General features: G+C 41.9%; 2 protein-coding genes across 18 annotated transcripts in view; one reads left to right on the forward strand and one right to left on the reverse strand.

Annotated features, from left to right (window-relative positions):
• Positions 1–16,221, reverse strand: part of ALS2 (alsin Rho guanine nucleotide exchange factor ALS2) — a 45,530-nt gene extending 29,309 nt beyond the window's left edge. For 2 of the 14 annotated variants that reach the window (XM_086897034.1, XM_086897027.1), the window contains exons 1-5: positions 6,218–6,462; positions 5,332–5,499; positions 3,082–3,154; positions 2,173–2,262; positions 70–224 (exon numbers count right to left, since the gene is read on the reverse strand). In XM_086897034.1, coding sequence (XP_086753160.1) covers positions 70–224; positions 2,173–2,192 — 175 coding nt within the window. In that variant the 5' untranslated portion in view covers positions 2,193–2,262; positions 3,082–3,154; positions 5,332–5,499; positions 6,218–6,462. Of the gene's footprint in view, positions 1–69; positions 225–2,172; positions 2,263–3,081; positions 3,155–3,600; positions 3,671–5,331; positions 5,500–6,217; positions 6,467–6,514; positions 6,786–10,048; positions 10,204–13,446; positions 13,556–14,044 lie in introns of those variants that run through there. The other 12 variants (XM_086897033.1, XM_086897026.1, XM_086897032.1 and 9 more) reach the window with 8 other exon arrangements.
• The window catches only part of CDK15 (cyclin dependent kinase 15), a 47,011-nt gene continuing 27,069 nt past the window's right edge, over positions 6,685–26,626 (forward strand). Inside the window, exons 1-9 of one of the 4 annotated variants that reach the window (XM_086897223.1) lie at positions 8,752–8,916; positions 10,065–10,162; positions 10,732–10,811; positions 14,271–14,365; positions 15,139–15,201; positions 17,195–17,318; positions 17,887–18,007; positions 22,945–23,038; positions 25,895–25,958. In XM_086897223.1, the coding sequence (XP_086753349.1) occupies positions 8,797–8,916; positions 10,065–10,162; positions 10,732–10,811; positions 14,271–14,365; positions 15,139–15,201; positions 17,195–17,318; positions 17,887–18,007; positions 22,945–23,038; positions 25,895–25,958 (859 nt within the window). In that variant the 5' untranslated portion in view covers positions 8,752–8,796. Of the gene's footprint in view, positions 6,940–8,751; positions 8,917–10,064; positions 10,163–10,731; positions 10,812–14,270; positions 14,366–15,138; positions 15,202–17,194; positions 17,319–17,886; positions 18,008–22,944; positions 23,039–25,894; positions 25,959–26,626 lie in introns of those variants that run through there. The other 3 variants (XR_015289108.1, XM_086897224.1, XM_086897225.1) reach the window with 3 other exon arrangements.

The following is a 26,626-nucleotide window of genomic DNA, read 5'->3' on the forward strand; positions in this document are numbered from 1 at the left end:
AAGAAAAAAACTTGACAATAACTTAAGATTGTTACTGCCCCAGATCATTACAACTAAGGTGATTATTACCTTCTGTTAGAAGTAACCCATGATGGATTCCAAGGGCTGCCTGTAACACTGTCTTTCCACTGAGGCCGGGAAGCCTTTCCGGAGTTACAGAGCAGGAACCAGCCTTCCAAACATAGACCAGGCCTCTCTCTTTGGCTCCTTCTGCCTCTTCTGAGCTACAAAGATTGGATCAAATTGGAACACAATCAGGATGAAGTTTTCTATGGTTCAGTAATGCCTATGTAGGAAAGGCTTAGTAGTTCAGACATGACTTCTATTTTCAAGCCAACTTTTTTAAATTACCATTATCAGATTTAAAGTATATGCTATTCAAATGAAAAAGCGTCCTCTGCTTGAAATCACAAGCTTTTTTCCCACTTCTACTCTACTGTGTACAATTGCTCCCATTAATAGTGTGTTTAAAATATTACACCTGTAAGAGCTCATCCTTTATACACTGTCATTTCTACCTCTAGAGATAAAAATGAGGTTTTGATTCTTTGGGGTTTTTTTTTTTCCTTTTTTGTAAATTTTTAATGAGAGTCTCAGATTCAAATGAGCCCGTTATTCAAATCAACTGAACCATGAAAAAAGAATATCCTGAAATAGTGACTGCAAGTATCAGGGTTTGCAGGAGTGACTGGGACTATCCAAAACTGGTTTAATGCTTCAGCACACTGTGGTTTGAATGCTCAGCCAGCAACTTCTCCAACTCAGCACAAAGAAATTCCTCGGAATTTTGACAAGCCCACAGTTTTAACAATTTGTGGAATGCCTTGATTTAAACACAAGAAGTTATGTTAAGCGTCAATACAGACTGGCTTAAATTAAGACTAGGCTTAAATTAAGAGTTGTGCTTAAATTTCCTTAGAACTTTACATAGACTAGACTATTATCTACTCAGAAAGAAAAAAATAGGTTTAGCTCCTTATTTGACAACAGCCATGTCATTCATTTCCTGCATAACTCAGTTCTTGCAGCTTGACATGAACTTGTGAAATTAAATATATTAAGACAGCAAGAAAAGCTTTGATAGAATTACAGTCTTTGCCTAGAAGAAAAGGCAAAATAAATCAAATGTACTCTGAATCTGTATCAAACCAAAAAGAAAAAGCTATTCTGATATACCACACTGCAGGCAAACTCATGCAAGTAGTCCTGTTCCTGCAGACTGGATTTGTTAAACTACTTATTTTGGTAACTGCAGTGCACAGGATGAACATCTTTATACAATCTGCCTCTCAAATATTCAGGTTATGAATAGCTAAGAAATCAAATTATCTCTCTTAGCTCCTGTGCCCATCCCAACTATCTTTATTTTTTCTACAAAACAGAAAGAAAAAAATTTTAAGATGACAGCCTAGAACTCCTCTAAAATTCAAGCAAATATTTTATTCCATAAAGCAAACACAAATTTAAAATGCAGAGTCCACCTTGCATTTCAAATACATGGCACTTGGGTTTAGAATAGAAGTAAATTTAAAAGGAACCAATCAAGTAATATATACACAAAAAAAAAAAGGCTTAAAAATTTAATATCAGTATAAGGATATTTCACCTAAGATAAAAATACAGATTTTACACAGACAGGCAAAGCACTCCATAGAACACAAAATGATAATATTGAGAGTTTCCACCAACATACTGTACATCAAATCAGTTCCACACCTAATATTTGCGCTTTTATCCATTTTACAGGTCTTCAGAAAACAGTGTAAAACAAATTTGGACATAAACATAACAGGATTTGTGACAAAAACATCTGACCTCTATAAAGTAGCTCAGTGCAAGAAAAGTCTTCTGCAGGGCTACTGATCCACACTCAAAATTCACAGGTGCAGACAGGATTTACTGTTCACTTAGGAATGTTACTTTCAAGTTTGTAGCCTGTGGCTATGGGTCCAGAAATTACAAGGATCATCTTAAAAAAGAAGCTGCTGTTGTAGCAACTTTAGTGTTCCAGACACAACTGAAGCTGAAGCTAAGTTAATAATCTTCCCTTTAGTGTAAATTTTAAGACAAGTTACATAAAGGGTATGCTGATATCACTTAATTTTCCAGGATGATCATGAGCTGACCTATTTCAGGGAGCCTCTGTGGTTTCACCTAGCTGCTCATTCTCACCTTCTTTCCTGTGAGTCCATCTGTCAGTGGCAGCACTCCATCACCACCAAATTGCTCCTCTTTCAAAAGGAACAATATAATTTTCACAAACTGAAAAACAAAAACCAGCTACTTAATTACAAATAACATAAATCAATAACAGCAACAAAACACAAAAACTCCCCAAAATTTTAGCTCCTGCATTCAATAAACAAACATTCTCACACTGCTAGGATGGTTCAAGTATTTATATTTAGTTCACTCACACTGAGTTGGCAGACAGAAGCTAAACAGCCAGACTTGTCCTAACTACTCAGCTCACAATGGGCCTATTGTAAGCACAGAATGAACAAAACCTCGTTCAAAGGCAGAAATTTACATCAATCTCTCTATACAATTCTCATTATACCACTCAGGAAACACCAAATTGATTAATTTTCAGTCATAAGACAGAATTCAATACTCAGCAAAATTTAAGGTGAACAGATTTGCATGAGCAGAAAATGATGAGGAACTGAATTTGTAACTGCATTCTTGAAGCAAAGCACACATCACCATTAGAAGCTGCAATTCTGCCTGGGCAGAAATGCAGAAAGCAGAGTTCAAAACATTTCTTCATGCAAACTGTCAGCAGAGTGCCTATGGAGATAAAAGACAACCATGGAATGCAAGGGGAAGTGGCTGCTCTAGCTACAATTCCATACTCTCAGCTTTTGAATTTTGCAAGTTCACCCTCACACCTTTCCATCCTCATGAAGATACCTTTGTATTACTTTCATTGGAATAAAACAAAGATATAATTAAGCTTTGTTTCTTACAATCTGTTTGGCTTTTTTTTAGTATTAAGAGAGCTGTGATTTATCTTGATTTACAGCCTTACTATATGAAGTATTACAAATTTTAGTTACATTAATGCATGTGTATAATCACCTTTATTCAAACAAAGTTTCACATATAAATGCTTTAGAGCTGTTGCTTTATTATAGTTGATGTCTGATATCCACTGTAACAAAATCAGAAAACAAATTAGTTAGTATAGGTCTTAAGACCCAGAATAAGCAGTCTGAAGCTTTTGCATACAGGAAACAGAAATAAATATGGCCAGTCATGAATACAAGAGATAAAATATATTCAGATCTGTAACTCTCATACATAAGTTTCAATGCACACTTGGAAACAGTAATCATCACGTTGATAAATAATTAAAATAACTAACAAAACCTCCAACACTTTCACTGGAGTGCTCTGAATAATGAATTACCAAGGAGACCTTCACATATAGAAGCAAGACAGCACAGAAACAATTCCAATCTTTCAGATACATGACCCTAAAAAGAGTGATTTGGACTTGGCAAAGAAGAGACCTCAAAAAGACAAAGATCTGATAACATGGTATTGTGCTAAGTCATATGCACTTTGCTCTAAAAAAACCCAAAAAAAGGAGCATACTTTCTAGGAACACGAAGACACAATTGTCACCAGAAAGCTACTGCTTTCAAGACAGCCTTTCCTTCCTCAACTACAAAAGAAAAAAAACACTTACAATTATAAAAGTTAATTTTAAAATATTAACAAAGGAAGTCTCACAAACATAAGGGAACTGTCATGCAATGCTTCAGCAGCAGAGGTGTTGATGAAACATCAAAGGAAAATGAAAGCACATTTTTGGAACCATTACTTCCTGATGTGTTTTTGCTCAGAGCAGGTACATTTAGGGTTTTCTTTAGCCTCCTCAAAACCACCAAACCCTACAATTCATTCTCTTGAAAATGCTGGCACCTTTCCTTTGTGAAGGACTCTAGCTTCAAATAAAAAGACTTAGTGGATCAAATCAGTCTGAATTAAAGAGATGAACACTTTGATAGAGTAACTGAAGTATCAACAAATATATAATTTACACTGCATATAGTTATTTGAGGTTAAGGAACTGAGGCTTAAAATTCTTGACTTCTGGAACTTAGAGACTTTTTTTTTAAGTACTCAAATAATTGTTTTCATTTTCATGAGCCTCAACTGCAAAAAAATGTATTGTAATTGTCATAAAACCTTCTGATTGTAACAGAACAAAGTTAAAGACAGGCATTTGATTAGCTGTTTTGCAAGATCTCCCCTTCAAGGCCAAACTGAAAAACAATTTACATAATTATTAAGTGAGAAAGCTGCAACAGTGGTGAACTAGAAACTACAAGCATGATATGATGGCAGTGATATATTTTATTTTCTTTACAGAAGCTCACACTTAGGGCTGCATTACCAAGCATTTACTCATGTAAGGGAAAACAAGAGTCAAACTGTTTTCTTTCCACAGATGAGACATCTTTAAGACACTTTGAAATCACTTTCAAGTTCAGTTCAAGTTTTCATTCACTCCTAGGCCAGCACACTATTCCTATTTCACAGCTAATGCAAACTACAAGTTGCTCTGCCACAGCTACAAATTAAGTAAAGTAATTGTAATAGAAAGTTTCTTCCTCCCAACAGAAACGTGTCATTTTCCTAGCTTATTCTCATATTACAGCTACATTATTTCCTTTCCACTGAGATTACCTAAATTGTTATTAGATTTAGATTCATGGAGGTGAACATCCAGGCACAAAACAACTCTCCTGCATGGAAGCTCAGTGTGATACCACCACCTTCACTTCTTTGCCCATACTTTTACCGTCTACATTTCTCTTTCAACGCTGCAAGTGGAAAGCAGCTAGGAGTGCCAATTATGAAATGGGTTTGTGCTACAGACAGATGGTCACTGGCATGACATTGATGTCATACTCTCCACTTACAAAGTTAAAGGCTAATTCTCCAGAAATCAAACACTACCACAGTGTAACAACTGCCATGGTTGGGAATGATGTGGAGCAAACACTACTCTCATTATCATGGGCCGTGCTCCTTGCTGACCATTTTTAAGGGAGCACCACAGGTAAGAAGGTAACCTTACATCCTGAACCTTACGTGCTGAACAGAACAGCTGGTATGGCCCTGACTTTGAGAAATACTAGAACTCCCATGACCCTCATGCACTTAATTACCTGCTACGTCAATAAACCCTGCAAATATTTCTACAGCTTTCATACATGTTTACTTACGTATTTCCAAACACATTTTCAATAAATTTGTTGCATCACATTTAGCAATAACTTGCAGGACCAAGACTGCATGTTTGTTATACTGAATTACCTACTCAGGTTCAGAAGAGGTGGTCTCCAAGCTTTCTCATTCAAAACAGAATTGTCAATATCATTTACTGCTGGCAACTGTGGCTTACATAGAATGTGTGCCCAGTTAAAGAAGCCCTTGTGTTTTGGTCAGCACTAACCACTGCTTTTAACATTCTGTGATTAAGATCTGCTCAAAACAAAACAAAACAACTGGTTACTGAAAGACAGTAGCGACCCCTTTGGATGAGGGCACTTTTTTTGGATGAAAGCTTTTAATGCCAGTTCCAGCAAATGCAGGATGGTAGCAAAATAAAGCAGTAAAAAAGTCGGGGAAAAAAATCAACACAGCGGAAAATTATCTACTACAGTATGCAATTAAAAATTTTAAATTTACCACTCATAAAGGACTCAAAAAATTCTGAATGTCGTTCTGCCCCTTTTTCTTTTGAAATTACACCTCAATTTAGCACGTTCTCATGTGTTTCCGCATCGGAAGACAGTTCACTCTGCAGAAACTCAAAGTAGTTAAGTACAGCTAGTTTACATAAGCTGCTGCCCTGCAACAGCAGTGATTAACTACAGGTCATCTACGACCACTCGGGTTGCTCCCCAGTGCCTCACCAAAGTATTTTCATCCTGGAAGAGGAGGTCTGTGACAGTGACAGCACACTGTGTCACCTGCACAGGATACTGCAGCCACACGAGTACCATCACTCGATACGCCCCAAAAGCTGAACTGCATTTATCCCTGAGCAAGCAAGTCACGCAAAGGGACAGGACTCATAAACGCAAGTGGAAGGAGATGAAGGGCATGTCAATTACAGCTCGGGGGTCTCTTTCCACCAAGAGGGAGGAGACTTTTCAGACCCTACGGAAATACACGTCGGTATCTCTGCTGTACCAACCCATCACAGCGCGGTTAGAGTTGGGCAACCAGGGTCCGTCAGAGCCATTCTTCAGCCTCTCCCCAAGTCCCCAGGCGCAGCCGGGGGCGGCGCGGGGCCTGTCCCGTGTCCCCGGTGCCGCCCGGCTCTCCGGTCCCGCAGCGCAGGTGCGGGAGGAGCGGGAAGCGCCACCGCCCTCAGGCGCGGCTCGCCCTTCCCGCGCAGCCTCCCGCGCAGCCCCCCGCGCGACCCCGCGCGAGCCCCCCGCGCGAGCCCCCCGCGCGAGCCCCCCGCGCGAGCCCCCCGCGCGAGCCGCACCTGTTGCCGCTGCGCCGCCTCCAGCCGCGCGCTGCCCGCAGCCCCTCGCGCCGCCCGGCTGACTCACGCGGGGGCGCGGGACGCGCAGGAGGCGGGGCCAACGCCGCGCGAGCGCCGACGGGTCCCTGCCCGGGACAAAACAGGCGGAGACGGGAGCGACACGTGGGCGTGCGTCAGGCGGTACTCGAGGCGCCGGTAAGGAGCACCGGGCCGGCCCGTGCGGGATCGGTGACAGCGCCAGCCCGGCCCTTCCTGCTTCCCAGACCCGCCCGTCAGCTGCTGCTGCTGCTGCTTTAACGGGGAGCGGAGCTGCGCCACACCTTCTGCAGGGCCCGGTGTGGAGCTTCTCCCCAGGAGCAGCCTGCTCTGAATAGGTGTGATGCCACAGGTGCAGGTGTTTGTGCGAGTGACGCACACGCGTCTGTGTGAGTTGTTCTACAGGCATAGATTTCACAGAATACATGTAAAATATGTGTATATAAATACACCATATGTACGTATAAATACACGATATGTATATACACCTATGTGTGTATATACATGCACACTATATATATATATATATATATATATATATACATACATCCCTACATGGGTATATACCTGTGTTTCTATTTGAACAAGTTTTGTAAAATGTACTTTTAATGCTATGTCACCTCATAGTCGACTATTTCTTATGTTGCCTGAAGCTTGCATTTAAAAGCCATGATTCCAGTATAGGCTCTTCTTTATAAATTCTTATATTTTCTAAAGATAGCTATTAAACATCTCTGTTAGAATATTTCCTCCACTAACTGTAATGATTAGTCCATTTTTTTTTTCAATAATGACAATCACCAGCTATAAGCATACTTTCTTCATTTATCAGCTCTGGCTACCTGGCAGAAGTTGGATTATTTCTCTTTGTGACAGTATTTCCCTTCTACTCCCTGGCACAAAAAGTACACAAGATTAAAATTTACAATCTTTTTATGAATTTATGTGTATATTTTATACTGTCTACTTTTTGTGCATTTATCTTTCCAGTCTTTTAAAATGCAAGTACTATTTAGTCATAACACTAAAAACTGTTTTCCACAATAAAAGACTACATAACCAGCTTGTTACTGAGTGTGTTGCATCTAGACAACCTTTCTCATACCTGGACAGCACATCTAAATTGCTGCTGTTTCCTACTGGCTCAAGGAATACTTGGGAAATAAAGAGAAGACCAAAGTCCATGATGATAGCCATTTAGCAAATTATGGCTAAAAGGAGTGCAAAAGAAAGTCACATGAAGGAAATCAAGCCTTCCAGGTGTGTTAGCTCCTTCTTGTCATGCAAAGGCCTGGGTGGTTTTGTTGCAACAAGACACAGAAATTGTTCCTGCCTTCCCAGGACATTTTTGCTTTATAGAAATCCTTTTGCTCAAGGAAGAAGTGTTATTCTTGGACATCAAAACAGTGAAGCAAAGGGAAGAATTCATGTGATGCATTCAAATGAAACTGAAGGACCTAATGGGTCAGCACAAAAATACTGCAGGATGATGTCTGCTCCCTCAGCCCTTGTCATTTTCTTTGTGTGGGTTGGGTGTCAGTCCTAGGAAGCTGCACAGTGAGTCCTGCTCATGGAGCACTGAAAGAAGGGGACTTTTGTCTGTCCACATCCAGGGTAAATCCACTGTGTGTTGCCTGCTCTACAGCAGGCAGGATTAATCAGTTTGCTCTGGTTATTCTGACATATGGACGAGAGTATTTTCTATCAGCTACAACTCATCACATCCCTTAGACATGTAATCCAGCAGGGGCAGACAGGTCCCCGTGCCAATGTAAATGCCAGAGCAAGGACAGTCAATGTACAGCTCCTGCAGAAAACATAGCTCAGCCACAGTGCTCAGAAAGCTCACCTGAGAGCTGAAGTCTGAAGCTTAGAACTGCTACAGGCAGGGAGGGAAGTCAAGACCTGTTCCTGTGTGAAACCTATCCCTTCATTATCCAACTTACTACACTGAGAGTTGCTTAACTGAAAGAAATGTGTAGAAAGCAGAAAGTTTGGATTTATTAATTCTCCATCTTCAGGTATGAAAAATGTTGGTTGTTTTTGGAGGGCGTGTATCAAAGGAACTGGAATCAATGCAGCTGCTCCAGGGGTGCGCTTGGACTTTCAAAGAGAAACTGCAGAAATCACAAGACTGTTTGAGGCAGAGACCTCGTGCGAGTCATATGGGCTGTTATTACAGACACAGAGGGATGAGGAGGAGCAAGGAGAAAAAAAGAGATACAGTTTAATTTAAACAGGACAACATGGGAGACATCCTGTGTGTAAGTGCTGTCAGACCAGGATGCACCAGCTGCTGTTCAGAGAGAAAGGACTCCCAACAAATTCAAGGCCTTCAGCACATGGAAGCAGTGACTACAGCAGAGGTATTTAATACCACATTGTGATGCTTCTGCATTGAGATAGGCTAAGCCTGGGTGCTTCCACTTGTGGGAGTGCGAAGCTGTCACATTTGCTTCTAACCAGACAGCATCAAACTTTGCAGCTTCAGGCTTGTGAAGCTGCTGAAAGAGTAATCTGTACCTTAGATGACAATAAATGCCTTTGATGTGATAAGCAGGGAGAGAAGATTGCATTCCAGTGAGTTCTATGCCAATGAGAGATTGTAAAGCAGGGAGGCAGCCAACTACCTACAGTTCTGGAGGAGGCAGCACACCACAGATTGCAAATCCTGTGTTGTCACATTATAATCCATTTGATACAGCTGCTAAGGAGGAGCTTGAAGCCTGCTTGCCATTCATTGTTGCCTTTTTTATAGCTGTGTAGTATACAGCAGTGTTATGCTGTATGGCCAAATTAACAGGCTATGTAAATTATACAGTGCTGAGGAAGGAGGTGAGGGATTAAGGGGGAGAATACATTCATGTACACTTCCTGAGATTTCACTTCTGCATTTGGTTTTGGTCCCTGCCCAAACAGGTTATTTAAAGATGAATAATTCAAGGGTAAGGGGGAATTACATGCATTTAGAATGATGCTGTTAGAAGTACCCTCTGCAGTTAAGGCAGCTTTATCTTTGTGTGTTCTGAGTACCTTTTACCAACACAGGAACACACAGACAGTTGCTCCCCTTACAGACAGTACTGGAGATCTATGACTGGTAGAGAGAGAGATGAAAATTATGTGTATTTCTCAAAGGAGAAAGAAAAGCAACTCCTTAGTGGAATGGTAGTTTGCCAGTGACACAGTTTGTCCCCTTTTCCTATGCTAGCTGTTAAATGTAACCAGAGCATCCCTTTCTCTACCCTCTCTGCAGCCCCTACAGCTCTACATCCTCCAGAGCTGGAGGTACAGGGCACAGTGACTCTTTCTACAGGGCACACTGATTCTTTCCAGGAGTAGGAGGTTGTGGAGAGGTTCAAATGGGTGAGGTGCAGCATCCACAAAGCCAGACAGGAGATATTTTATTCGATGGTTATTCCAGCCATGAATCAGTACTTAATTACTGAATGACCTGCTAATAGCTTCTTGTTCTACTCATCAATCTAAAATACATACCAATTTCTCCATGAAGCAGAGACAAGGCATCCCATTTGGAGCTGCCACATCCTATGTACATCTAGAAAAGCTGTGTGAAGGATCCTGTGCAACTGTGTACAAGGGGATCAGCAGGTGAGCAATACTGTCTTCCTAGTGCTAGCTGGAAACACCTCCTATGGAAGATAAAGGCAAATCAAAAGTGCAATTTTGCCTTTAACCAGGATATTTGCAAAGCCCCATCCCAATTTTTCAGGGAACTCCTCTACTGCAGCCATGGAGGCACCACAAAGACTCTTTGATCCACAGGAGTGTGCCAGGAGATTGTCTGGCTGAACCAGGGAGGGAGCAAAGGTTTTCCTTGAAGTGAGGGATCTCTGCATCATTGAAAAATTGTGCGTGAGGTCATGTTGCCATCACACAGGGGCAGGAAAGCTGTCAGAAGGTGAAGTGGGGCAAATGCTCGAAGCCGTGCTCTAGCAATACCTGGACAGCAGCACAGTGCTTCTCTAGCCAGGTCGGCTGGCTCCCAGCTCACTGCTAATGAACACAAGGTGGAGGAGGTTTGTAATTCCCTTCTGAATTTGGCCTGAGTAGGTCAGCAAGCCCTAGAAATTTTGCTTGGGTGTTTGCTTGGGAGACTGTTCGTGTTATCATGCCAAGCACTGAGAAGCTTCATGTGACCTTCCACTGTGACCTGACAGGATCAACAGCCAGTTGGTGGCACTGAAAGTGATCAAACTGGAGGCAGAGGAGGGAGTGCCCTTTACAGCCATTCGGGAAGGTAAGACCTAGAGGAACATCCCTCTCGAACAGCATTTGTTTTAACCTGGAAAAGCTCCATGATGTCTCCCTCCCTCCTTTCTTCCTTATTCAATGTGCCAGCTGCCCTTCTCCCAAAATTCTCAGTTTCTTTATCTTCTCATGGAGGATGTCTTTACGCTGAGCTGGATAGGCATGCAATGGACAGAAGAGGAACCTCTGATTGATGCACTTGTGACAGATGCATCCATGCCTATGATAAGGAAAGTGCCAGCTGCAGCCAGAGCATGTTCCTCTTAGCAGTGTCAGGGCTTTCTTGTACCTTCTGCTTGCTGCCTCCTTCTTCCCTCTAGAAACTTCACAGCTTTTGCCACTGCTGCATTGGGCAGTTGTGGACTTGTTACTATAACCATGACACTTTCCTAGCTGATACCTGGAGCATCACAGATCCCAGCCTGAAGAGAGATACTTTCAATAAAATTTATAACATTTAATGTTTAATAACATCCGTCATTTCAGTCCAGTGAGAATTTCTTACCAGTTGACTTTATATAGCACTGGGCAGAACGTCTGCAGATTTCTCAATTTCTTGGAGAAAGACATGCTTTTGTGCAAGTGCTTGATTTTGGCTAGAAGTATTTACATTTCCCTACAGACTTAAGTTCACAAGCTTGGTTGATTGGGGCTTCTATTTTCATCTGCTGTACAACCCCCAAAAGACCACAATCTGTTTTCTTCCATACACAGAAATATGCAACTGTTGTGCCGGTCTGTTTTATGGTATTAGAGGAAGCTGTCAATGTAGGATGACACACACAGAGCATTTTTTTAGTTCTAACTGCATTTGTGCAACTAGGGTTAATCCTGTCATGGGGATGGAGAGTCAGAGACCAGATGTGCCCGCTTTCACAGAGCAGCACTAGCACAGGACTCTCATAGCAGTCAACTCAGAATAACAAGAGAGGTCACTGAATCCACTCCAGGTTTATAACTGTAATTAAGACAAGAAAGTTTACAAAGTCCTTAGTCCAATTCTGTGTGAAAGCGGAGACACACCTAAATATTCCTACTTGCAAAATGGCTTGTGTAAAAGTTTCCTGTACACTCATTTGCTGTGGTGCTTTTGCTCTGCATTTATGCTTGTAGCCCACCAGTTAAAATAAGCCTTAAAAGCTTTATCTGCATTGAACTAATGATGCGCTAAGGATCAGCACCCCTTTAACATGCGCTGCTGGACAGGCTGAGAGTCTTAACTTCATTCATTATGGGAGAAAACAAGGGTGCTTCTATGAAGGGTCTGCTTTTGTGTACTGCTGAGCTTTGCAGCATCTGACACCTCAAATTTACAATGTAAGTCAGTAGCAAAAACAAAGCACAAGATTTATTAACGCGGCACATTCTCTGCTACCCTGAGGAATGCGCTCCCCTGACAAAGAGACGCTTCACCCCAGGAAGCCCCGCAGAGACAAAATGCGTTTAAAGCTCGGTTCTGGCAGCAGCACCTGACACCCCAGCAGGGGGTTGTAGAAGCAACAAAGTGAGGAGCCTTTCCCAGAAGCCTGATTGAGGCACAGGCGCTGAATTCTCCATTTTACTGTGGACTCTCTGTGCTGCCCCTCTGGAGCAATAGCTCCGGTCATATGGAATTTTTGAGCTATCACAGTCAGGTTATCGTGTTCTGTAGCAGATGGGCTCTAGCCAAAGCACCTCTACTAGGTTCGTAGGCAATTAGGTGCAGTGTGGAGAAACTGAAGGTCCCTAGTGCTGTGTGCTGGGAACATACTGGTGGTAGTTAAATGGAGTGGTATCAATGGCAGAGGCAGTTTAGCTGCAGCAACACCAAGCTCTGTGCAAGAGCTGCTTTGCAATCTGCTGTTTCCAGTAGTTGTGCTGAATCAGGCATCCCTTACTGCTCAGTGGTCTCAGAACTGACACAGGCCACAGTTGTGTCATATACAGTGTAACTGGCAGTAGGGCTTTTAGAACCAGGTGAAATTGTTTCGGTCGCAAAAGGCGAAGTGCTAATCCAGTATAAATTTGCTTTGCCAGCATGAATCTCTTTTTCAGACTGTTTGAAAAACAAAAAAGCAGCTTTTAAGTGTGACTAAAACTCTGCCTCCCACAGCTGGCCCATGCTTTGTATTGTGTGCTTTAGCTAATTCAGCTGAAACAAGATTGTACGCCCATGCCTTATTTGAATGAAATTTGTAGCACTGCGTGGTCTGACAGTAAACTAATTTGGTTTTAATCAGCAGCAAAAAGTGGGTCTGGAACAGCTCTAAGGCTATTCTGCTATGTCAGAAGCGGAACTAAAATCTCGAGTCAGGGACATCTGTTTTTTTAGGGCTTTGGGGCTTCTCTCTGTGTAGTCTGTGTTCCCTGTCTGTGAACAGCTGGGTCAGATTCTTCAGTTGTGCCAGTGACCTACAGGCAAAGTAATCCCAGCTTTACCTCTTCCCCCACATTCCTCCTCTGTACAGAATTACTGCTGTATTGTCTCACACCTAAGGTAGCAAATGATTAAGCCATGCACGCTGTTCCCCCATGAAGTTTCTGCTGAGAAGCTCCTTTCATGAGCGTGCTGGCTGAAGCCTGCTCTAACACAGCAAAACCAATGCACAGCCAAAAGGCTCAGAAGGCTGCAGCTTTTGTCTTACCGTAAGTCAGTGCTCTGTGGTCTGTATGGGCCCAGAGACTCTTCCATGTGCTGCCCCCTGCATCACCACACCCTGGATGTGCCAAGGCTTAGCAAAGGCATGTCCGGACCTAAGGACCAGGGACACACAGTTGAAATGATGCTTTTGGATAGTTAGGCTAAAAGAAAAGCTTGCTTAAGTTTTATAAATACAAACAAATTACTATTCACTCAGTAACTTCACCATCTCTGTTCTTAGAGTTTTTAACCAGAGACAGTAACCAATATGCACAGAACTAAACTCAGAATTTAGCTTATATCTACAGTGATTTCTTTCTGCCAATTTTTGCGCTATTGTTGTTGTAGTGAAGGTGAAAACTGGTATAAACTCAGTTTGTCCCAGAAGTCTCTTGTAAGGGCCCTACTGAAGGCACACACCAGGAGATGGATGGGAGAAGGATGAGAAACTCAGTGACAGACTGGAGGCTGCTGCATTCTGGCTCTGGGAGCTCCCAGGTCCTGCCTCTCAGCATTCACCTTGAAGAAATTACTTCTCCTCAACTTATAAGCTGACACCTGGGAACTGTGAATTGCTATTTCTGACCGAGGCAAGATCCCACCTTTGAGAGATGGATGGTTGGGTTCCTGCCAAGCCTGGAGCACTAATTCTTGCTTCTCTGCGGAGTTGTTCTATCCTCCTTCAGGCTCAGTAGCTTCCACTTCTTACAGAACTGCCAAGTCTGGACTATTATTCCCCAGCTTTTTATTTCCGCTGCTTTGTTTTGTGCATGATCTCCTTCCACTTCCAGCAGCAGTAAAGTTGATCTTCCTTTTGTGTTTTCCCAGCTTCTCTTCTCAAACGTTTGAAACATGCCAACATTGTTCTGCTTCATGACATTATCCAGACTAAGGAGACACTAACATTTGTCTTTGAGTACATGGTGAGTTGATGTTTTTCTAGCTTCCTGTGGAGCTAGTACTAAGAAGTACTGGGAAGTGGCTGCAGATTGAATTTACTGCACTGTGAGACATCTACAAAGAAATGAGTTGTAATGCTTTAGTGCAGTGATTGATTTTCCTTCTTGATCTCCTGCTTTCCAGCCACACAGTCTTACTCTTTTCTTTCTGTATATGCAACAGCTGTATGCAAAAATAATTCCATGTCTTGTGTCCACTGGGGTGGCAGATATTATTTACCTCCATTTCTGCCTTGCCAACACAATAAAAGTACTGTTTCTGAGCCACAGCAAGGATAGGAAATAATGATATGAGCTCACATCCCAGCTGGATGTAGATAGTGGATTACTATGACCAAGCTGTGAGTTGCTCTCATGGGGAGACCAGGATACCAATAAAATTCTCCACATGAATCTTTCTAGTTCTCTTGCTTTTGCAGATAGTCAACCAAATTATAAAGAAAATACAGCAGCTATATCTTCTTGTTGCAGCTTTATGATTAGTTCCGGCACAAGTATGAATTCTGTTAAGCAGCAGCTGTAGGTCATAAATGCTGGGTGAGATAACAGGTCAGCCAGGTTCCTGATGTGACCCAGAACTTAAGCACATGCTTATGGGCTGCATCAGACCAGACCTTCACCCAGGTGAAATAAGCACCCTTGTAGCAGTTGCATATTTTTCCATTTACAGAAGAGGCATTGTTGGTAGAAGAATTTTACAGCAGCAACTTTGCCTCAAGTTCTTCTTTTTTATTTAGCACACAGATCTAGCACAGTACATGGGCCAGCATCCTGGAGGACTCCATTCGTGCAATGTTATGGTGAGTTCTTTAGGAGACTCATATCCCTTAAGGAATGAGGAAGAATTATTTTTCACTATGTATGGTCACTGTAAATTACTTACTAATATTTATTGGTTACATACATGACAAAAATGTTGGAGAAAATCTGCCTTTGATGATACAACAAGCTCCCTCTCAGTCTCAAACCTTTTTTCAGTTAGCCCCTCTTCCTATTTTCTGAGCCTGCAAGTGGACATTCAGCTTTTGTGAACAATGACATCTTGTGGCAAGGAAACCTATCTCTACACGAATTTTTATCCTCTTATTGTTACAACACATTATTTATCTCTCTAATTAAAAACACTCACATCTGACTCTCTTCTCATTTGGAACTATTTTCATATTTACAGTCATTTAAGTTCCTTTTGTTTCTCCCATAGCTTTTGGGATCGGTTGACTGCATCTGAACACAGCCAAACATGTACTCTTACTTTATAGATTGATAATGTAATAGTCTCCTGCTCTCCTTTGTATGCATCTTCACATTTAATTAACTTTCAGGACTGCTGCTGCATGCTGGCTTAAGGTTTCTGTGCAGATGTCCTCAGTTAATGTCTGGGTCCTTTTCCTGAGCAACTTCAGTTAATTTATCTTACAGCTGTCAACAATAACTTTGTATCTTATCAAACCGCCTATTCATCTGGCTTTGTCAGATCTCTCTGAAGTTCCTCACTGACACTTCTTATCACAACTAATCTAAATACTTCTGTCATCTTCAAATGTTGCCACATTGTTCACATCTTTTTCCAGATAGTTGTTAAGCAACACCAATTCTAATGAAGTTTTTTGGGGCCTCACATTTTAAACATCCTTAAAGCTCAGATACATCTGAGATGCAGTGTAGTAGTTTTGGCACAGAGCTCAAGGGTTCTGCTACCAGACATGCTCATAAAGCACGTGGAGCACATGGCTGTAATATGTACTTACTGGCATTTCTGTGAGTAAACACTAGCCAGCTGCTCTGCTTTCCTATCCAGAATCCTCACTGTCAGCAGGAACTGAACTGCAAAATTATTTACTGCTCCTTCAGGAGGGTCATCTAGCTTGCTTCATTTTTGCTGGCAAATGCTGTTTGTTTTTTCTGAGTGATTCCTATGCAATATGATATAAGTGTGCAGAATGTTACAAGGATACTTTTCTGGTACAGAAATGACCTATGGGTGTCACTGTTTTTCCTCCTCTTCAGGTTAAACCTCTGGTGAAAAATATCTTTTCTCTGGTGAAGTCTTACTACTTTTCTTGTGTTTTGTCCAACTTCATACCTTTTTTCAGCCCAACTTATTTTACACCAGACTTATTTAGACTACCATGATGGTGGGAGTTAGATATTTACTTCTTGGCTTCCTTTCTTGCTTGGTTGTCTTCTTGCTTGCTTGCTTTGTTCATCATATCTGATTTGCTGTGTTTTTTAAATCCGGTTTTCATGTTTTCTCGCAGCTTGAAGCCAACAGTTCCCATTGCCAGGTCAGTCAGTTCCCTGCTCCACTGGTGACGTGCAGTGGCCGTGGAACTCAGTCAGCTGCTGCCATCTGGCTCAAGGGGGCGAACCTTCAGCTCCTTAGGCTTTCATTTTTTTTTGGCTGTGTGTCCTTGTGTCTTTGTCTTGAACACTGCAATCAACACAGCTGCTGTTCAGAAAGCTGGGGTCTGTGTTTTGGCAAGCTGACCTTGATCCTGCAATCAACAGTCCATTTCTAAAGAAAAGTTGAATTTCCAAAATGTGCATTTATGGACCGCAGTTAAATTGCCCTCCTGGCCAAATATCCTACCCTCAAAACCTCAGAAAGCTGTAGAACAGTCATAACCCACCACAGTTTTCTCCTTCCAGCCAGCTCTATTCATTTTTTGGATTTTTACTGGTTTCTTACTTGCTTTGTCTCTGCCTTGTTTCAGGGTTCTCCTAAAGTTCAGAGCTAACTTATCAATGCAAAGTCACGCAAAATCATTTCAGTTTTTTGTTGGCTTTTTCCAGCTCTTCATGTTCCAGCTTTTGCGTGGCCTGGCTTACATCCACCAACAACACATTCTTCACCGTGATCTGAAACCCCAGAACTTGCTCATCAGTTGCCTCGGTGAGCTCAAATTAGCCGACTTTGGTGAGTCACAGTTTGGATACAGCTGTATATCTGCTCAGACCGAAGCTGTAGCATGCATCTAGATCTGTATCCACAGCCAATTAATGCAGAGAAGCATAACCTTTCCCTGAACTTCAGGAAACTATTTCTGTGGTCAGTCCAGCTTTTCTTGTATTTATACTGATAGGTACAGGGATTAACCTCATTTAAGTCAGAACAATTACTGCCATGTAAAACTAGTTCAAGAGAACAAAGAATCAATCCCTTTCTGCTCAGAAAATAATGTAATGTGTAGAGTCCACAGCAATGTGTGACCCAAAAAGCTTTCTTGGCATTGGTTTGAGATAGCTGCTTCAGTTTCAAATGATAAAGCCCTGCAAAACACAGCCTATTACTTGATTTGATCTGCCCCAGAGGTATATTCCAGAAACACTTTCTTTGTCAACTGCTTGTAAGCTGCATTGAGATTACTTGTGTTTAAAGAGAAAATAATGTCCTGTTTCCAATTATTATCATCTATGTACTGTACAGGTAGAAGGCCTGTCATAACACAGCATTTTTTTGTTGGTTTGTTGGGGTTTTTTTGCAGGCCTTGCTCGTGCCCAGTCCATCCCCAGACAAACATACTCCTCTGAAGTTGTGACACTCTGGTACCGTCCTCCTGATGTGTTGCTTGGAGCTACAGCTTATTCTTCTGATATAGATATCTGGTACTGACCAATATCAAAGCATCTGGGGTTCCCTGGGAAAAATAATTTTTATCTGAATTAAATTAAATCAGCCAAAGTTACAGTAGATACAATTGTAAGTAGAGGAATTAACACCTGTGAGCAGAAAATGTGTGAGCAATGTGGAGTTTTGTAGGAGTTTCATAGAGGGTTCATAGAAGCTTTTGGGAATGATGTCACTACATCTCAGCTATGGATGGATACAAACCTCATCTGATGATATTTATGAGAGATATGTATCCTGTCTGGTAACATGTATGGAGCATTTTCTTGTCTTGCAACAGAACACTTTTGCTCAATGTAAATTTATCTAAATAGTCAGCTGAGTCAGTAGTAACTCTGCAGAAACGGCTTCGTGTAAAAACAATGGATCCACAACTGCACCATCAATTACTTTGACAAGGCCAAATTACTTTGGCCTTGGTAACAAAATGTGGCATTAAAGGGTTGCTCAATGAATCTGGAGATGGAAAGGTGTCTGAGATTTTAATAATTTCTGTGATACTTTGTCCTTCTCAAAGACCATGTCTCTGATGCAGTCTGTATTTCACTCAGGAGAAGGGTTGTGTCTGTTAAAGCCTTGTTTCCTTATAAGCTCTACCCCAAAATCTTGATGTGTTTGGGAATCCAAAGGAAACAAGCTGCACATTCATAGAAGAGAGAGGAGTGTCTGAGAGTAGCAGAAAACAGGAGAGGATGAAGGCTTTGCAGGGTCCCAGTGGCCTTTTGGGCTGGCCTGGATGTGTAGCTGGGCTAACTGTAAGGTTCATCAACCTTCTGTCTCACTTCTGCACCAGCCTGAGCCCACTTCCAGCAACAGAGTCCTGACATGCTCATGGACAGCATGCAGCTCATGAAGTTGCAGGAGACCATCCTTATTCTGGGCAAATTTACATCTGTAGATGGCATTGCTGCTTCACCCTTTGTTCAGACCAGTTAATCTTCTCCTTGTACCTGTCCCACCAGAACTTGTTCTTAACTACTGCAGAGTCAAAGGCTGGGAAATGTTAGGAGTGCAGCAGGCTGAAAAATGTGTAAGAGGGCTGGCTAAGCTTACAAATAGAAGAGCTCCAGGTCTTCACAGGCTGTATCTCCCTCCAGAGGTCTGCAGCTTATCAGACACTCCAGTGACCTAAGTCTGGAGAGTAGGTCAGGGAAACGGAAGTTTTTAGATTGTTTACTTCCCTAGGACTGATGCTAATTTAATTATTTAAAGACTTCTCTAAGGAGGAAAACCTTGCTAAATTCTAATGGCCTCCAGCTGCTAAGCCAGTCTAAATAGTCCTGTCTACTCCCCCCACTACCTGTCCTTTTTCCCTCCAGACAGTCTCTCAGAAATGTCTGCTGAGTTTGAAGAAGATGCCTGCCTAGCAGATTAGAGGGTTTGTATCAGGCATAAGCTTGTTGTTTTTTTTCTCTGAAAGCTGACCCCTGTCCAAAGCCAGCTATGCACAGAAAGCGTGTCATTTCTGCCTATGCAAAACCAACATCCCCACTGCATAACTCTGCTCTGGTGTAATGAATAGCAAGATAGGAGTGGTGTACAAAGATCCCAGCTCTAACAGCATAGTGCTCTCTGTCCCACTGAACTACATCCACACTATAGGCACTTTTGTTATAATGCCTCCTTATAATAACAACATTCAAAGTGTTTGCCCTAAAGAAAGATGTCATGCTGAGAGAATAGGGAGTACTTCAGTGAGCTCTATTCAGTAACTTCCTCTAACAAGAGTCATTTATTATCTTGATGTACACTGCATTTAAGTTCAATTTTTGTCTATTAGGAAATAATGTGAATTCACACAGATGTTACTTGTCTGTTGGGAAGAAAGGAAAAAAAAACCCTGTGTCTTTTGGATGCTGCAATTTACATGAAGGCAGGTCAGAATGCCCTTGGTAATGGCATGAGACAGTGGGTGTCAAAGCCTCGGTTTAAAGAAACCAATTATAACAAAATAAAACATTATGGCAATTCATGCATAGTGTGCTTGAGCAGTAATACTGTCAGTGGGAGGCACATGGGAAGTGAATGAGGCCTTGAATAAATGAAGAAAGATATAGAAGGAGACTTGGTTGCTCTTGGACTAACTAGAAAAGCTGCTTTAATCTCTCTGTGTCTCTTTTCTCTCTCCTTCTCCCTCACTATCTCTTCAGGACTTTAGAAGATTCAATTAAAGGATTTTGGGGAGATTACACTGCATATCAGAAGGATGTTTTTTTCCTTTTTTTTAAAAAAACACCAAGTGCTTTATGCACAGCCACATTAGTGGCTGCAAACATCATGAGTGCCTTAAGATGTCTTCTTTTCAGTCAGGCTTTCATTATATAATCTTCCATTAAAAAAAAAGAGAGAGGAAAAAAAAATCACAGTGATTTTCCCTAGTAGATTCATGTAGAATAGGAGTTCACATGGAGTCATTTAACATGGACCTGCCAGGCTCACTGCAGCCTTTTCCTCAGCCTGGTTCATGGTGCCCCACTATGCCAAACTGGGAGATACTGGCTAAGGGCTCCACTGTACAGACCAGGTTTGGTGATGAGCAAGAGGAAGGTTATATTTCTGGTTAAATACAAAATGGCCATCACCTAGTGCCAACAAAAACCCCCAAACATGAAGAGGGAACTCTGGGATGCCACAGAGATATCTTAGATCTTAATCCTGATGAGAACCTTTCCACTGTGTGATGCAGCACTGCAGACTGAGGACAAAGTGCAGTGTTCAGACTTTCCCCAGGGATTGCAGATGGATGCAACTGTACTGTCTGAATCAGCTCTGCTTATGCTCCCTGAATATTCCTGTAACTTTTCCTACTATTTTAGCTGGCACTGTTTTGATTCCTGTGCATATTAGCACTTGCTAAAATATATCTAGCTAGGCCTCTTCCCAAAAGACCCCTCCCCTCTGCCCTATCTCTTCGCAAGGCAGTTATATAGGACTGAGACCCTCTAAGAAACTTACAGACTGGAAGGAGTAAGAAGACTTAAGAAATTAATATTAGAGGGGAAAGAAGGAAAAGGGGAAAAGCAACAGAAAAGAACAACCCCAGGTCTAAATATTTAGAAACATTTAAAAGTAAATGCTTCTGATTAATCCTCATTATCAGATAGATCCTCATAATGCTGTCAGAGTAACTCAGAAGGAAAGCTGCGGACTCTACTGCAAGGCTAATATGAGTAGCATAAGTTTCCAAAGTTCCTGCTCTTGCCAGACTTTCTATCTAGGATATCAGAATACAAACTGGTAGAGCATAAGCATCACTTGTTCCAAATACATAGAGAGCTGTTTCTCTTCCCCCTACAAATCAAGAGAAGCTAAATTGCTTTGACCATACACAGTTGAACTTGTGCAACACAATCAGCCGATTACAGCAACCACTGTGGTTGCAAAATAGGGTGAGCCATTTGGGCATGTACATCAGCTGTGAAAACAGTGTTGGTATGACACTGGTCTTAGTAGAATCTATCTGTGGGCTCAGAAGTAATGTCTAATCATGTGGTAGTGCTATGAAACACCAGAAAAACTCTATGTTGCAAAAGCTGTGGATTAAGTTTCATGATGCCTGGACTCTGGAAGAGGATATTAGACAAGCAAAAAAGCTCATCTCACAAGATTTGCCAAGGCTAGGGTACAGGAAGCTAAGGGAAAGTGCAGCAGAGATGTTTATGAAAACAGTGTTAGATATGGATCTGCAAACAGGCTTGGCACCACCTGGTGTGCAAGGATGACCAAAATAAATACCGCAGATGAGCTGCATGCCAGGGTTTCAACTGACCACAGCCAGGTGGGAAAAACAACTACAGTATTGCAAAAACAAAGTGCAAGGGGTAACACAGGAGTACAGATAACCAGGAGAGATTACCAGTTATGGCTAAGCAAGTGAAAATAATACTTTCAGACTTTTAAGACAAAGCTGGGTTTTCAAGAGTTAAGCTTAAAGGACTCAAATTTGATATAACCAAAGAAGAATGAGGCTGAAACTCAAAAAGGTGCGGTGAGACTTAGTGAAAAGACAGAAAACCTCAAAAAAAAAAAAAATGAAGGAAATGATTAAAAAGTAAATACAGTAAGAGATGGGAATAGTTGCAAATAGGAAAGACTACCTTGATTACAACTATTTCATCATTACTGCCATGAGGACTAATCCACCTTAGTAAAATGAAGCAATATGGCAGGTGTGGGGTTTCTTTTAAGCTGGCTGGTTTGTTTTGGTGCAAGTGCATAGCAGGGGATGACATAAAAATAAGAATACTTTAACTTGCTGCTATGACCAGGTTTGTTATGCTATGAAATCTTGCCTTCAGCTTTCCAAGGAAGAGCTAATAGCTTCTGAAGGAAAATGGCTATAGTAGTTAGTGCCTCTGGATTCTTTCTGCATCTAATATATCCTTCAAGCCAATGAAGTGTGTTTATCTCCCTGTTTATCTTTCCTACTGTAAGTACTCCAATTTTGTACCCTTTTTCTCATGGGAAGTAACCTTGTACTCCACAGGCTTCTGCCATGACCCTTTTTTGACGCAGTTTGTAACAGGATTAATGGACAGAGACCTGAAACAATTTTTTTTGGAAAAAAAATAGTGCTTAGTGGGTTTCTTTTCCAAGGATATTACCTGTCTTGTCTTGCTGATAAAAAGTGAATTGTTTTTCTTTAGTGGGTGATGCTGATGAGAAAAAGAAGATGGGAACAGATTTGCATGGAACCTTGACCCCTTCTGGTTTTTTTCTGAAATCCTGGAGGCATGTAAATGTAACTTATCTTTGGTGTGTTCCCATCCTGTTTTATCAAGATTTCTGCATTTACAAATCAGAATCTCTAAATTTTCATTTCAACATATATCTCTGCCTCTCTCCCCGCCCATCCTAACAATCATATTATATATATAATTTATGTGAACGAGTTAATTCCTTGGGTTTCTTGCAGGAGTGCAGGCTGTATATTTGTGGAAATGATCCAGGGTCAGCCAATATTTGCAGCAACTTCTGGTACTCGTGAACAGCTGGAGAAGATCTGGGCGGTGAGTAAAATACACCCTAAAATGGAAGAGAAAAAGAATCCATTGCTCCAGCCTACTTTATTTTGAAGTCCTAAGCATAGGTCCTGTGAATAGCAGAAATAATTTGGTCTAATCTGCCAAGTTCATAGCAGACTTTGTAACCCATTTTATATTTGGCAACTTTCTTACAGACACAGGAGTAAATCAAATGACTTCCCTTTGATGTTTGTCATCTCATCAAAAATTTAAAGCCAATTATAATGATATCAAATTGAAGAAGGCATAAAAGGTGTGCAGGTACTGCAAATTCTGTTGCTTCTTTTAAAATCCTTTACTTACTGTAGGATATGGCACAACACATTCTCACAAAGGAGCTCTAATACTGCTCAGGAACTACCTTGAAAATGGCAAGACCCTGAGGTTTGTCAGAAATCCTTCTTCATTTTTACTTGGCACATTTTGTATCATCCAGTTTATGGTGTAGTTCCAGAGACTGATTTGGCATAATGGAAAGTGTGAAATTACTTAATAAAGGCAGCAATGAGTAAGAGCAACATATTTGGGAGCTTCCTAAATTGTTTTTTCTGCTGGGGAGACAACAACACAGAGCCACATTCCTGGAGCAGTTTGGTAGAACTGAGGCAGTCAGTAGCACTGACAGGCTCTGTGCGTTCCTGACCACTCGTGCTGACCCTGTTACTGACTCAACAGCAGGGTCAGCCTATGCATTCATATCAGGTCTTGCTGTAGGTATCACTTGGTCTCTTCAGCTGGACAAGAGGAGACTGAGGGGAGACCTCACTGAGTTGTGACAGGGAAGTCACAATTTCCCTGTGAGGGGAAGAGGAGGGGCAGGCACTGATCTCTGTAGTGACCACTGACAGGACCCAAGGGAATGTGCCTGAAATTATGTCAGGGGAGGTTTAGGTTGGATATAACAAAAAGGTTCCTCAACCAAAGGATGGCTGGGCATCACCCCAGGGAAGTGGTCACAACACTAAGACTGCCAGAGCTCAAGAAGTGTTTGGACAATGCTGTCAGGCACACGATGGAATTCTTGAGGTGTCCTGTACAGGGGCAGGAGATGCACTCAATGATCCTTTTGGGTCCCTTCCAACTCAGCAAATTCTGTGATTCTCTGTCTGCCCTTTCACATCTCCTCCTCCCAAGGATTTACTGTTATGCAAAGAGTGTTTCTGAAACATGGGTTTTCAAAGGAGAAAGTACAGAAAAAATGAAATTCATGAAAATCATGAACAATTACTTTATAGCTGTTAGACTGTGTAAGTCAGATTTTTCCAGCTTAACCACTTCATGCAGAAACACTCCTGTTTGGTAGGGTTTTCCTCTGTGCTTGTAAGTAGGAGTGTGATAAAAAGTCATACAAGTGCATCCAGTTCTTAGACGTGAGTTCAATCCATTTAAATGAATGCTGAATTTCTCTTTCATAGAGAGTGGGGGGTAAAAAGAATTACTGGGGAAAAAAAATACCCACACTTGGCCAATTAACAAGGTTCAAAGCCAGGGCAGGGTCCAGTTTCTTAGAGTGTGAATGAAGGCTATCCTTGCACTTATGTCTCTGAAATCTCTAGATGCATTTCCTGTGGTTTTGCATTAGAGGGTTATAGCACTATCGTAATTTCTCTGGTATTATAACTAATACCATGATTAATAGGATTTGTGCTATAGAAGGCAAAAAAACCCTTATTTAAAAATCATGAGGAAGTTTAAAGAGCTATGAAATAATTAGTGCTTTTCACAGGAGGTTTTATGATATTATACAGTCTCTGGAATGAGGCTCTGTGTTAGACCAAGATTTCAAAGCTCCTTAGAGGCTTTCAATGTCTAACTTGAGATATTTTGCCAAGTGTGAGGTTCAGAATGGGGATTTCTACTGTTTTCTAGTAGTCAGCTCCTTTCATGTACTAGTAGTAGAGGCACCCTACACTGGTAGAGAGACCATCTGCATTTGTGTGCATGAGTCTGTATGAGCCAGCATGCTCATCTCTATGTCTACTGTCATCAACAGTCTATGGGACTGTTGGTTCACACACCACATAGATAAGATACATGATTGGAAAAAAAGTATGTGGCTTTACCTCTTTAGCACAAATCATCCATATCAATAGGCACAGGGCACTTTGCATGTGTTAAGTAATAATAATAACACTAAACTTCTGCAACTGCAGAAATCTAGATATGCTTGATCTCACACATTTCAGCAACTAAAATGAAGTTGGAGGAGGCTTTACTGGCCCAGACTTTGCTCAGTGAGCAGCTACTGCTGAAGCCCACAGTCCCCAGTAAAGGCAAAAGACACTGCTGAAGCTCTGTACCCTTCAGAGTGAGCCTCTGCACTGCTTTCTAGCTCCAGCTACTAGACCTGGCTGCCAGCTTTACTTTTTTACCACAGAAGGCAAGGGTTTCTCTCAGAGCTCACAGCCTGTGCTGCTGCTGAACATAGCAGCTGCTGCCAGTGCAAGCAGGCACAGTAAGTCCCCAGTGCAGCTGGGGTGTGGGAGGACACCTTCAGCACTGAAAAGGGCTCACCTGTATGACCCCTGGGCTGGCAAACAGGCAGCAGTGGTACCTGGCAGTGAGGTTGCATATGCCTTCACTGATGTTCCCATCAGCAGCAGCATTCAATCTCAGCAGGAGCCTTTCTGCTACATAATCAAGTGCTAAAATGTCAGTGTCTTTTATGCACAATGGTAGATCCAGCACCAGCCAGGTGCCACCAGGGCAGTGTAATTCTGAGTTGATTCACAGGGAAGGCCAGTCACTCTCCACTGAGACTGATTTCTCCAACTCCACAGCAAGGCAAAGAATGGGCAGAAAAAGGTCATTGTTCTTCTCACTCTCTCTCTTCTTTTGCAGGTATTGGGGGACCCAACTGAAGATACCTGGCCAGGACTTTCCAAGCTCCCCAACTATAACCCAGGTAGGATTTAACTCATGAGAAGGCCAGCTTTTTCTCTGAGCTACTAACCACTCCATTGTTGGGTCAGTTATTATGGAAATTCCTCTGCTTCGGTGTTACTAAATCCCTTGAGCTACTTAGTGACAGTGGTGTTGTAGGACCTACAAGAACACTGGGATTGGCTTAGTTTACAAACTGAGTTTGTGGCAAAGTTGCCTCACTGGGTGCTGGTGTATGTAAGTCTAATGGAAGATTGCATTGCTCAAAGTCTCAACAATGTAGTCTCCATTCCTCAGTGGAGTGGAGCAAAGGACCAATGTCTCCTGGTTTAGACTGGAAAAGCTGGACAGGCATCTGGAGAGACAGTTTATCTGAACTTTCCCTATTTTTATGGAGATTGGTTTGGGGACCTTTAAACCTCTGCTTTAAAGGTCACTGTCCCTGATTTTTATGTGGGCAAGGTGAGAAATCTGTGTGATTTACAAAGCTGGATTCTTTTATTTCCACATGGGCTCGTAGAGAAGTCTCTGTCCTGAACTTCAAAGGGCCAGTTGTCTCTTATTTTGATGTGGGCAGGTTGAGAAATATGCTTTGAAAAGCTAGCTCAGTCACTCTCCCTCTCCCTCTCTCTCTCTCCCTTTCTCTCTTTCTCTTTTTGTTTAATGTTTTCTCCTGGGAAAATATATTCA

This window comes from Cyanistes caeruleus, chromosome 7, assembly GCF_971803275.1.
Source record: "Cyanistes caeruleus chromosome 7, bCyaCae1.hap1.1, whole genome shotgun sequence".
Classification (NCBI taxonomy): domain Eukaryota; kingdom Metazoa; phylum Chordata; class Aves; order Passeriformes; family Paridae; genus Cyanistes; species Cyanistes caeruleus.